At 37.4% G+C, this 13,942-nt stretch overlaps 1 protein-coding gene across 4 annotated transcripts in view; it reads right to left on the bottom strand.

Moving 5' to 3' along the window:
- Window positions 1-13,942, bottom strand: part of IQUB (IQ motif and ubiquitin domain containing) — an 88,897-nt gene that overhangs the window by 37,164 nt on the left and 37,791 nt on the right. For all 4 annotated transcript variants that reach the window (XM_072652862.1, XM_072652864.1, XM_072652861.1 and 1 more), the window contains one exon: window positions 8,154-8,364. In XM_072652862.1, coding sequence (XP_072508963.1) covers window positions 8,154-8,364 — 211 coding nt within the window. The remainder of the gene's footprint in view (window positions 1-8,153; window positions 8,365-13,942) is intronic.

Below are 13,942 nucleotides of genomic sequence, written 5' to 3'. Positions count from 1 at the left end.
AATGAAAATTTTAAAACTAATGAATAGAGCCTCTTTGTAAAGTGTCACGGGAAATCACAAATGAAACTTAACTGCATGTCCTCTGCCATCCTTGACCTTTCTCTCTTCACTTTCTTTTTACAAACTATAGTGTTACTATTATAGAAAGAGGTAAAAACAGCTAGCTCCTTCCCAAGTGAAAGACATGCTCAGCACAGCATCAGTCATGGCTTCTAGTCAAAATTACATGTGGAAGGAATGGGGTGGATACAGGAGAGACTAAGCATGTGAGTGGTAAGGCTTCTAAGCTCCCAAACTGATACCAATGTCTTATCCATCTGCCACAATGATTTTTCAGTTACAAGAGGCAGGACCAAGACCTAAAGCAAAACTACAATGTAGGTAAAAGTGTCTGAGCCACTTCTCCAAACGCTGCCTTCACTCCTCTGTTCCCAGTGCACTCCAGGGTGTTTACTGCTACTGTGTCCTCTAGCTGCATAAACTTCCAAATTCTTCCATGTGTTTATGACTGAATGGGGTTATTCAAGAGATTCAAGGACTCTTGTCAGACTCCATCCACAATCACATCAGTATGTCATTGTTAGATGAAAACAAAAAACACCCACAGCTTCCACAGAAACTAAATTTTGGAGTCTATGATCCAGCAACAAAGGCCTCCTTGCTGTCCCTTACATACTACAATCTTATCTCTTGACCCCTTCTTTGTGCCTTTTCCCCAGCTATCTCTCATGCCTGAAATATCTCCCTCACTGCTTGTTTTTTGAAATGTGTGTGTGTGTGTGTATAGGTATAAATTTATGCATATATGGATGGATGTGTATGTGTGTGCATATATATATATATATATATATATATATATATATATATATACATATATGTCCCTCTATACCTATACTTTGTACGGTTTTAGCATAAAAAAGTGCTATACTTTGTCAAAGGACTTTTCTGCTTCTATTGAGATGATCATATATGGTTTTGCATGTTTTGGTTTTTAAAATAATTTTGTTGATTGTTCTCCCAATGTTGAATTATTCTTGCATTCCTCATATAAATATCATTTGCTCACAATGAATGGTTTCTTGGATAAATCACCAGTCTAAGAGTATTTTGTTTATTCTTGAATTACTATTCCTTTCATAACATTGGTCTACTGTTATCCTTCTGTGTTTTATCTTTCCCTGGCTTAGGTATTGTGATTATATTTGTTCTACTACAAAAGGATTCTAATAGGGTGCTTTCTTTCTTAATTTTTTAGAATAATTTGTGTGGTAAAGGTACTAATCATTCTTTAAAAGTTTGATAGCATTCTCTTGTGAATCTATCAGGCTAAGGAGTTGTTGGCTTCCTCCTCTTTGGTAGTCCCTTTCGTATTTCCTTTTCTGAGATTAGATTATTTAAGATCTCCATCTGGTCTTCTATCAATTTGTGTAGTTTATGTTTCTGGAGGTAATCTTCTATTTCTTTTGTGTCCTCAGTTCTGTTAGCATATAACTATATATAAGTTCTGATTATTCTTTTTATTTCTTCTGATTTTGTTGTGATCTTACCTGGCTTATTTGCCATTTTGTTGATTTGATTTTCTGCCTCTTTTTAATCAGATTAGCTAAAGTTTTTTAGTTTCTTTTAGTTTTTAATATTTTTAATCTTTTCAAAGAACCAGCTTTTAGTTTTAATCCTCATTTCTACAGGTTGCTGTTGTTTTGTTTCCAGTTTATCTATTTCTTATCTCATTTTAGTATCTCTTCTTTTGTGCTTATTTATGATTGTTTATTGGATTTTTAGTTTTTAAATGCATGTTCAGTTCATTAGCATTCTAGTTTCTATTTTGTTAATATATATTTGTAGAGATATGATTTTTTTTCCCCTGAGGACTATATTAACTGCATCTCAGAAATTCTAGTATGCCATTTCATTGTCACTTTTTTTCATGTAATCATACATTGAGCATCTCATTGTTTAGAACTTCAATGCCAAGTCCCCACTTGGGTCTGTGTTTTTTGAGGCAGCTAAGTAATACAGTGTATAGAGTGCTAAGTCTGGAGTCCGGAAGACTAAGTTTTTTATTTCATGCTTACTATAATATGACCTTGGGCAAGTCACTTAAACTCTGTTTGCTTCAGTTTCCTCAACTATAAAATGGGGAAAATAACAGCATCTACTTCTCAGGGTTTCTGTGAGAATCAAATGAAATACCTGTAAAGTGCTTAGAGGAGTACATAGTACATGACAGGCACTCCATACAAGCTCCTGGGAAAGCCAGGAGGGTAGAGGATAAAGGACACAGAGGAAGGGGTTGCCCTTGACAAGGAGAATGGCCAAGTTTTGCTCAGAATGGAGTAATGAGGAAAGATGCTGAAGTTTCCAAGTCAGAGGACAGTAGTTTCATCACAAGGCACAAGAGGGCACCAGTTTCAAAGACAAAAGTTATTCACATTATTCAAAGACTAGGAACACTTTATGAAACTGGGTTCAAAGACTTCATGGAAATGTTCAGGAATCAACAACTACAACACACATTCTCAGAAAACCCTCACCTGACCCTTCCATCCCCAATAACTATCATCCCATATCTACAATCGGTGTCTCCATGTCCTCTCCTCTCACTCCTCTGCTCTCTGTAATCTGGATTCCGGTCATCCTCTGGCTGGAACTGCTCTCTCCAAACTCACCAATGCTCTCTCAATTGCCAAACTAATGGCCTTTCCTCCCTCCTCATCCTCCTTTACCTCAATAATCACCCTCTTTCTGAATCATTCTTTGTAGGTCTTCAGGACACCATTCTCCTCTGGGCCTCATCTTATCTGAATGCTCTTTCTCGGGGTCCTTTGCAAGATCTTCGTCCAGGTACACAAGACTCTGCCCTTGGCCCTCTTCTCCTTCTACTCTACTTCACGTAGTGATCTCACCAGCTCCTGTAGATTTAACTTCCATCCCTTTGCTGATGATTCTCAAATATACCACTCCAACTTCCGTGCTGGCCTCTAACTGCCTACCAGACATGTTGAAGTAGATGTCCAGCCAACATCTCAACAGCTAAGCTTGCTGTCTTTCCCTTAAACCCTCCCCACTTCCAAACTTCACCATTACTGTCAATTACAGAGTATATCCATTAGGAGAAGCTGGTGTTAAATGCTACAGAAGGTTTGAAAAGGATGAGTATTGAAAAAAGGCCAAGATTCATCACACCAGGCTTGCAACCTATGTGCTATCTCCCCTCCTCACTGTCTCTCTCAGTTCCTATTCCATATCTAATCTATTGCCAAGTCTTTCAGTTTGACCTTTGTAACACCTCTCAGAAATGTCCCCTTTCCTTCTCCAACACCTCCACAACTCTGGTGCAGGTACTCATCTGGTCACAGTTATACCATTGCCATGGCCCACTGGTTGGTCTGCTGCCACAGGTCTCTCCCCACTCGAATCCACCCTCCATTGTGCTGCCAAAGTGATTTTCCTAAAGCATAGGTCCAACTGTGTCACATGCACACACACACACACACACACACACACACACACACACACACATACACACAAGCACACGCACAGGTACATGCACCCACAAACACACACAGAGTCCATCACTCCCTATCACCTCCAGGATCAAATACAAAATCCTATCTGACATTCAAAGCCCTTACTATTCTAGCCCCCCACCCACCCACTGACCTTACTAGTCCTCATGCTTTACAGCCCCCAACCCTCAATTTTCTCTTCAGTTCAGTGACATGACCTCCTTTGCTGCTCTCCAAACAAGACACCATCTATGTTAGCTCTTGGCTTTTTCTCTGGCTGACTCCTCACTTCTGCTTCCTGTCTTCACTGGCCTCCTTCAGGTCCCAGATAAAATCCTATCTTCTACAGCAAGCCATTCCAATCCCTCATTTTAATACCTTCCCTCTGTTGATTATTTTCTTTTTAACTTGTAGATAGCATATTTGTATATATTTGTTTGCATGTTGTCTTCTCCATTAGACTGTGAGGTCCTTGAAGGAAAAGGATGTCTTTGGTCTTTCCTTAAATCCCCAGAGCTTAGAACAGTGCCTAGCACATAGTAGGAGCTTAATAAATGCTGGCTACATTCAAAGAAATGAAGGAAGAATTAACACTAATTTCCCACCTGGCTGCACTCCTTTGGCCTTTCCCAGAAACTTCATCATCAGAAGCCTGATCACCCTGCAAGATCACTTCAACCTTGATACTTAAATGTCTTTAGGCTCTCTGTCCCAGTGACTGGAAGGCACAGCAAGGAGCTCCTCTCCTCTAAAGGCAGTGTCTAAGCCGGCCGATCATCTCTTCCTTTCCTACCAGCTACGCTCCCTCTGATTGCCCCATCACACCCCACACTGGGGTACCCAACTTCCCTTTCTAGCTTCTGTTTGTGTCATGTTTTTCCCCCATTAAACTATAAGATCCTTCAGGGCAAGGACTGTTGTCTTTGTATTTGTTTCCCCAGTACTTAGCACAGTGCCTGGTACATAGTAGGTGCTCAGTGTTTTTTGACTAAGAAAATCTCAAGATTAAATAAGAGAAGAGCTTGATAAAAGTTTAAAAAAAAAACCCTAGGAGAAATTCACTATTCATGTAAATGCATATGTAGGTGTGTACATTTCATAGTCTCATGGAGGGAGTGCAGGGCAATGGAAGGAGCATTGGATTTGGATTTATAGGGAGCCTGGGTTTGAAACTTAGCTGTTATTGCCACTTACTATTGGTCTGACCTTGAGTAAGCTACTTAATTTCCCAGGGCATCAGTGTTCTCACTAAAATTAGGTGGGGGAAAAGATGAGGCACCTTCCACTTCTAAATCTGGACCCTATGATGCTGCAAGAAGACTGGGAAGATATAATGAAGAAAATTACCAAGAAGAAGAATTCAAAAGAAAAACAAAGAATTAACACAGTACATTTATTTCCAGGGGACAACAGAACTATGCAGAATAGCTGAATATACAAACTGAAAACAAAATTCAATGAATGGTCCAAATTATTAGAAAAACTGATTCAAAAGATTAGAGCAGAGGGGCTGAGACAACATTCTCAAGATTCTTGAGATCTGAGAATATTGAGACAAGTTTATCTAAACATTACAAATTCAGAAAATTTTCCAATAAAATTTCCAAAAATTAGTAAATGATGATAATGATGATGATGACAATAATAATAACCAGCAGCAAAACGTAATTAGAAAGAACTCATAGAATCCTAATAAAGAAAAATGAATTTTTATATACAGAGCCATATCATGTTTAAAGTTCAACATTACCATACAACAATAAAGACAAACTATCTTAAGGCTACCAAAAGAAGTACAGAAGTCAATCATCAAGAAACAAGTACCAGGCAGTAAACTCGCAAGGACTGAAAAATTAGATACAACAGTTATAAAAATTAAGCATATTCTTAACATGTTCTCACATTTTCTAATAATTTAGATAATACAAATGGGGTTTGGTTGGTTTTTTTTTTGGCAAGGGGAGCTTCCAAGTGACTCTCTATTGAGTAGAATTTAGTTTTCTACCATAACACACAAGGCCCATAAAGCCAGGACATAATTACTTCAAGGAAACCTATTAACAACAAATAATCTTCCCAGGCAAAAAGAAAAATATTTATAACATTTCACACTTTTCAAGCTGTTAATTAAATGAAAGAATCCTCAAAGCATTACACTGGCTAAATCACCAAATTTTTCATCAAGTATGTTCCATTAAAATGGAGACAAGATGAAAGGAAGGGAAGAGAATTCCATAATAAAGCTTTAATAATTGATAAAAATAAAGTTAAAATGAAGGAAACTTACACAGGTATTAATTACTATGACAGAGAAACTCTGTTTAGAATGATTTTCTTAAGTTTGAATTAATAGCAAACAATAAAAATAAGGAATAAATTCTAATGGAAAAAAATGACTGAAGTAAGGACAAGCCCACTATTCGTCAAATGTAAACAAACTAAAATTCCCCAATAAAATGAATAAGACATAGAACAGATTTAAAAAATAGAATCCAACAGTATGCTATTTATAGACAAAATAATTCAAAAATAATTAAATATATTCAAAATTAATTAGTCATGTCAATTTCACCCTGCCCCCACCATTATAGCCTGGCATAGTGCCTCTGACAAATAGTGGCTAGGACACCTGGAGCAAGTCACCTCACTCTCCAATGCCTCTTTTTGAAAAGGCCTAAGACTGCTGAAGACAAGGCATTGATCTGCACTGATAGAGGACATTCCATATAAGGAAGAGCTACCAATACCAACAGTTCAGTCAAAAAGAATACGACAATAAGGATATGACATAAAGTTGAATTTGAACCACGTAGTATTAAAAGAGATAAATGAAAATACTACCTTAAGCTAAAAGCTTTTATACAAAATAAAAGTATGCTGATCTTAAATATACGTATACATTTATACTGTACCTAATAACTATGAAGTTGATAAGCATTTATTTAATTATTAAGTGCCATGCAGTGTACTAAGTGCTGGCGATACAAAGAAAGGCAAAAAAACCCAATCTCTGCCTCAAGGAATGTACATTCTAATGGGAAAGATAACACATATGTACCTGGATACATATTGTATGTAGATGAAAGTAATCCGAGTAAATGAAGGAAAATCTGAAAGGGAAAGGGAACAGGAAAGAAGGGAGTTTACAAAAGGCCTTCTAGAGGTGGACTGTGCTGAGTCTTGAAGAAAGCCAGAGAAACCAAGAGAGAGCAGTAAAGAGGCAGAGCATTCCAGGGCTGGGAGTCAAAGAATGCAAAAGAAGACTATTGTCTTTGAGATACAAAAAGTAGGCCATTGAGGCCAGATTACAGAGTGAAAGGAGGGGAATATAATGTAGAAAGACTTGAAAGATAGAAAGGGGCCTGGTGACAAAAAGGCTGAAGTGCTAAAGAGAGGTAGTTTTATATGATCCTGAGATAACAGGGTCCCAGGGGAGCTCATTGAGAGGAGGTGATATGGTCAGACCCACACTTTAGAAAAACCACCTGGATTGTAGTGGATAAAGCCTTGAGGGGAAAAGGTCAGTCAGAAAACTACGAGAGTACAGGCAAGAAGTGCTGGGGGTCAGATGGTGGCTGGATGAGTAAACAGTAGGGGATGCAAACAGGAAATATGAAGGTAGAAAGGACAAGACTGGGCAATAGACTAGACATGTGGAGTTAGTAAGAGTGAAGAATCAAGGGATAATTCTAAGGCTGTGAGCCTGGGTGGCTGGGAAGATGGGGATACTCTTAGTACTGGGGGGAAGACAATGGGTTATGCTCTAGATATGCAGAATTTGAAATTCCTCAGTCTGAGGTTAGATATTCAACAACATTCATAAAATAAATGTTCACAATCTTATGAAAGGTGGCACAAAGAAAACAGGCAAAATACAATAATACATTGTTGATGTATCTTTAGATTGATGCAAATGGAATATTATGGCAACATACAACAAAAGCCATAAAACTGATCATTACTTTCAGACATGATGTGGTATGAAATTTATTCTATCATAGGGAAGAATTTATCCTTAAAAAAAAACAAATAAAAAACTTTAAAAGGAGAAAAAGACAAATCTGCACAAAAATTTTCATATTTGCTCAATTTGTCACCGCAAAATTTTAGAAATAACTCATGAGTCTGATGGTTGGAGAATGGTTGACTAAATTTTAGTATGTGAATGAAACATTTCTGTGCCTTCAAAATAGGACAATATGAAGCATTCAAGGAATTATGGAAAAACATATACAAAGTGATATAAACTGAGGTCAACACAATCAGAACTTTATACATATTAGCTACGTAATATATATGTATGCATACAAATATAAACACATGTATTTAAAGAAAACAAAGTTGTCAGTAGAACAACTTCAGCAAGACAGAGCAAAAACATCCTTTTTTGCTGGTTAATTTGGTTCTACTATGTCAAATTCTAAGAATTTTATATAAGATTTGATTCCTGACTTTTTTATATTTATTTGGTTATTTCTTTTTTATTCCTGGTTTGTAATTTTAAAAATTCTAAACACACACAAAAAAGAACATTTTCTAGAATGGGAAAAATAACCCACTTGGCTTTTCGAAAATATATGGTCATTCTACCAAGAAATTGTTAAAGCAACATTATACACAGAGTCTATATTAAATTAAACTTACCTTCCAAGGCATGGAAAAGAAGTTCAAAGTCTTCATTTGTTTGTGGATCTATTCTCCGCTCATAGTCTCTTTGCAGCCTCTCTCTCTTTTCTTTTTCCTTCCTTATTTCTTCTTCTATTTCCCACTCCAACCTTATTCTTTTTTGTTCTTTTAATTTTTCTACGACTTTTTTGGCATGCCACCTTCGGTAATATTTTTGGATCACTATTACCTATGTGTAAGATAAAAAAGAAGGAAAGAGAGTCTATTATTAATTGTCTTGATGGTCTCTATCATTCGGAATAAGCCAAAATACTGTATAATCTGAGAATCCTTCCTAGGTGCCTCTGAAATAAACAAATGTTTCTTCCTAACAATTTTTCCCTTAGGCTAGGACGAAAACAAGGCTATAGAATTTAAGCCCTCAGTTGCAGTGGTAAGGAAAGAAGAGCTGAGGTGAAAGGGGGAAACAATCAGTAAACACCTAAAATGTGCCCAAGACTGTTCTAGGAACTACGGAGAATCAGGAAAATAAGAAGACATGGTGCTTGCCTTCAAAAAGTTTGCACTCTAATTGTAACTTACTTGAGATTTTAAAAATTTTATCATGGAAAAAGCATAAACGGTAGTTCATAACTAAAAAACAAAGAATAAAGGAAACCAGCAAATTGGCACCTTTCCAAACGATAGCACATAGTTCGTGGCTGTCATTCTTCATTCAGCTGTCATGAGAGGAGAGTGACCGAGGATCTGGTCGAGGGTAAACAATTTAAAATTATCCAGAGGACCTTCCTTCTTTGCCTAACCTGTCTCTACAGAAACGTCAGAATAAGTGCTGGCTGATTTATCCCACATAGGTGCTCCTTCTATCTTCAACAGTTAGGAAACCTTGCCCTGTTCTGTGAGTTACTTTCTTTTTCAAAAGTAAAGGGTTAAATGTTTTGGAGCCTGTTTTTTGTCTTTTTACCATTATGAAGCTTTTTTTTCTTCCATCCCACTACCCCCACACAAAGGGAAGGAGGAAGGGAAGGAGAGAAGGAAAGAATTTTAAACCTATTTTTTCTTCTTCCTTCACACATATGTGTGTATGTATGTATATTTGTACATGCATAAAGACACACACACATATATACACAAAGTGTTGCCATTTACCAACAGCTACAACCCAAGTAGTAATGAAAGTACTTGGGCACTCAAATAAAGTAAGGAGCCCTGATGGTAAGATGTTTTGTTTTTTTTTTAATTGGAGGTTCTCAATCATAATTTACTAACTCCACTTTTACTAATCTTGCTTCCTACTGCCCATAATGAGAAGGGACAGTCAAGGAAGTTTCCTGAGAGGGAAGACGTTTATAAGATTGAAATATTTAGGTACATTAATCAGTGCCCTAGAAGGTTTCATCATTTTGTATGACAGTGAGTTATTCTATTGATTTCTAACTCACTGTAAATGCTCTAGGGTGATCCAGACATCCCTCAATAAGGACTTGAAAGAGGTTCACTTAGGCACTTTTTGAAACTATATTATCTAAGATAAGCCAAATTTTCCCAAGCTCACCAGTTTTATTTAAAGCTTTAAGTTTAAATAAATGAAATAATGAGGAGCTGAAGTGATGGCAGATTCTCTGATCTGTGAAATAATGTCTTTTGTGGACTATAGCCTACTTGCATTGGGCACCCTACATACAACCCTATGTTAAGTTTTGCCAATGTTGGATTTAAGGAGAATGGCTGGGAGCTGTTACAGTTTGGAGTTCCTAATACAGAAAAAGTGTTTTCATGAGCTCCAGAGGAAGCATACGTTCACCTGAGTTAATGAATACTCTAATGAATACTTGGAGGAGTTATAAAAGTTCTTATTATTTGTGCCCTTTCAAATTTTGATGAGTTGTACACTTAGTTTCACATTATAATACCAGAAATTCTTTCTCTATTCAGAATCAATCTTCAAATACTTTTGTTTTCATTTTTTCGGTTGTTTTTATACAAAGTTTTAGTTTCACAAGGCTCTCTGAAAGCCGTTCACTGTGTGCCTTAGATTTAGCAATTTATTTTTAAATTTGTCAATAACTTCTGCTTACCCGCTCTAGGAAATAGACTCTATTAATGTTCAAAAGCTCCCAGTTTGTTTTATTTTGATTTCTGAGAGACTAAATTTCTTGTCTCCCAAAGCAAATATGATTTGTTTGGTTTTGTAGGAGCTGAATATATCTAAATATTGGATAGAAAAACAAATACCAAAAAAAGGAGGTGATATTTTCATTAATTTCAATACATCATTGCTGGATTCTTATAGATTCCTTCTAGCTTCATAATGTATTTTGTTGCCTTTGGTCTTTTTTTAAAAACAAATTGTCTTTTTCCTGCTGTTCTCTTACTGGCTGCATCCAAAGGGTGAAGATCCCAGTTCGACCACAATAAGGATACCATACTCTGAACCAGTGAGAACCTGTTACCTCTCTTTTTATCCTGCTTGGAGAAAAGACTCTGAGAATGTTTGTTCTATACTGTTTGTCCTCTGCAGTTTAAGAGGTAGGAAGTGATCCTGCAGGACGGGAGTTCCAACTACCTTGGAGCAAGCATTGTAGGCAGGGTGGTACAGTCGGCCAGCCTGGCATATAAGCCCTGAAGTCAGGGTGTCTGTAATAGGGTGCTCAGTTCACAGCCCTAAGACCATGTGTCTTGAAGCCTCCCAATTTCTCAGTAGGCCCCTATCCTGTGAGAAAATTGTCTCTTGTTGCAGAACACATTCTCTTATCAGGACAAAGGGTGTCTGGCCCAAGGATTTTTGTCCCTGGCTGTCCCAAGGACTCTTTCTCCTACCAGATCCCCAAGGTCTATGCCTCTGACAACTCCCTCAATGTCTGGTATACTCCCTACACTTTCCCATCCAAAGCTCCCAAAGACACCTGCACCCTTACATTATGTCATCAGTATCTATGGCATTTCTTTCTCATGTCCCTTTTCCACATAAACCCCAGCACCATCCTCAGTCTTTCACAAGGACCCTTCCCTACTTTTGATAAAACATCACAATAAACTCTTTGCCATGTTTCTAAGAGAAGGCTTGGGTATGGATTCATTCCAGGCAGCTCTGCCTTGGCATTCTCAGGGTCCCAGCACCCTAAAACCTAATCATCTGGACTCAAGCTCTGGGGAAATTTTGGAGTTGGAACTGGGACTATAGTCTATAGTATTGAGAATTAGTCTGTATTAGTCAGTATTAGTATTAGTCTGAGCTAAACTATGAACCTAATCCCTTTCCCTTCCCCAGGGACTGAAATAAGGAGGATTTTGCCTCCTACATGTTACAGGAGAAAGTATATTCATATATGTCTAGATTACATTTTTTAAAGTATTTCTAAGTAAAAGCTAAAAATTATTTTCTGGAACTTCTTGTGAGCGCTATCTCCAAAAATACAAGAAGAGAAAAGAACCTAAAGAATTTAGGAGGCATAATTAGAAGTGATGAGGAGGCTAGTTCTCCCCTTTTCTCTATAACCATTTCTTCTATTTCCATTCTCCTGTCATCACTAATTGAAACATTGGAATCATCCCTGACTTTTTGTCACTCCTCTCCTTTTGCAAATGAGGAAATAGATGAAGTCTAGAGGTAGATTTTCCCAAGGCCACATAACAAGTAAGTGAGAGAAATGTGATTTGAACCCAGATCTTTCAGCATTTCTTCCATGAAACTGAAGATGAGTGAAAAAAGCAAGTACTTCAGTCAGTACACAAACATTTATTAAATATATATATATATCAGGTTCTGTGCTAAGCACAAAGAAAAGGAAGAACAAAGTCCCTTCTCCCAAGGAGCTCGTATTCTAATGCCTATCAGTCACTATGAGTCACTGGTTATGACTTCTGGGTTGGTGTAATGGCAATTTAAAATGGGAAGATCTTTCCCATTCATTAATAGGCCTATGTGACCTGCTTAAATCACATGAAAGCCTAAGTTGCATGTGGTAGGAGGAGCTCGCTGAACAGCTGAAACAGGAAGGGTGGAGAAGAACCGGGAGGAAGTTGGTAAGAGCAGTTAGGGTGGAGGAGAGAGGACACAGGCAGGCACAGCTAGTCTTGTGAGTGTTTGCTTGTGGGAAGGCCCCAGCAGGGGGCAGAAGGAGGGAGGGGTTGGGAATGGCTTTGTCCCTGGCAATACTAATGTGTATTGACTTCTTGGTTACTATGACGGATTTGGCTTTCTGGTGTTGGGATTTGGATTTCTGTTGTTGGAATACATGTTTTCTTCTGCCTCCTATGTGGAAGGTCTGTTATACTTTCTGATTCAGAACTACATTGGCATTTTCATAGTCACCGTCAGTGCTGTGAATACTGCCTTAGCAATACAGTTGGCTAAATCACTAATGATCCAACATGTGACAACGTTGCAAGAATCTTGGACTGATACCAGCAGACAAAGACCCTGCCAAAAACCAGAAGCCATGAGGGATCCTACAGCCAATGAGTGGCATCTTCTTAATAATAGTAATGGGGGGAGTAGGGGGTAGAAAGTGATTTTATATCAAATTTACCCCATTCATATGGGAAATGCAACCACTGTAGTAGTCACAGACCATTTTATCAGGGTATGCCATATAGTCTCATATCAATGGATCTCTTCTGCCTTTCAGGCCATGTGTGATTTTTTTCATTTGATTTTCTTATAATTTATTATAATTATTATAAATTTTAATTTATAGAGGATAGCTGGGAAGAGTCTGACACACATCTTAGATTTGGAAAGAGAACATTTCAAAGGTTTCAGAGGAAAAATAGGTAAGATCTCACAGACTAAAATTCTACAGGGGATGTCAGTTCAAGAGCATTGGGAAACTGTCAAGAATAAAATTCAGAAAACACAAAGGAAAACAGCTCAGCTAAGGAAAAAAAAATGGGAGTTGTCTGCAAACACCTAAGCATAGGCATAGATAACTCACCAACTATAAAATACAGAAGCAAAATCAGGTTAACATACAGAATAATGATTAAAGGATGCTGTCAGGAATGCTAAAGCTCAGAATGAACAAAGGCTGGCCAGGACAAGTAAGGGCAGTAAATAGACTATGTTGTTTGTTCTGTTTTGTTTTTGGTAGCTATGGTAGCTAAGAAGAGAATAGATCTACCTCCCAGAATGGGACAAAAGTGACAAGGCATGAGCTGCTTAATCTTACTTTGTTTCCACTTTCTTTTCCAAGAAGAACAACCTTCAGACTGAAAAGAGAGAAGAAAACTGGTGAATAAGGACTGCTAATTAATAAAACTAAGAGTAGACACACTCAGCTCTCCTGGAGACATTCAAGTCATATATCCAAAGATGAACTGCACACTCTGTTACTCCAAAAATTAAACAGTTAGTGAATGTGACTGCTAAGCTATTGTCAGTTACATTTGAAAGGTTAAAACAAGAGAAAATTCAGGACTCTGAAAAAAAGGTAAATGTTCTGATTGTTTTTAAAAGCAAAGAGATAACAGAACCAGCAAACCATAGCCCAATGAGATTGATTCCAATTTCTGGAAAAATATAAGAATAAATGATTAAGTTAGAAATGGTTAGTGATCATCTAGAAATGGTCAAGTTCAAGCCATAACAGACTAACCTTTTTTGACAAGTTTACTAAACTGATAGGTAAGGGAAATGTAGATATAGGTTGCTGAAATTTTAGCAAAGCATTTGATAAGTATATCATAATATTCTTGTAGAAAAAAACCAAGATGCTATACAACAATACTGGTTGATTACAGCCCTTCCTCGATTGATAAATGGTCAAAGAATATGAATAGGCAGTTTTCAGAAGAAGAAATCTAAG

Source organism: Notamacropus eugenii, chromosome 3 (assembly GCF_028372415.1).
Source record: "Notamacropus eugenii isolate mMacEug1 chromosome 3, mMacEug1.pri_v2, whole genome shotgun sequence".
Taxonomy (NCBI): domain Eukaryota; kingdom Metazoa; phylum Chordata; class Mammalia; order Diprotodontia; family Macropodidae; genus Notamacropus; species Notamacropus eugenii.
Note: the sequence above shows the minus strand (reverse complement) of the source record. Positions and strands in the feature narration are given on the sequence as shown.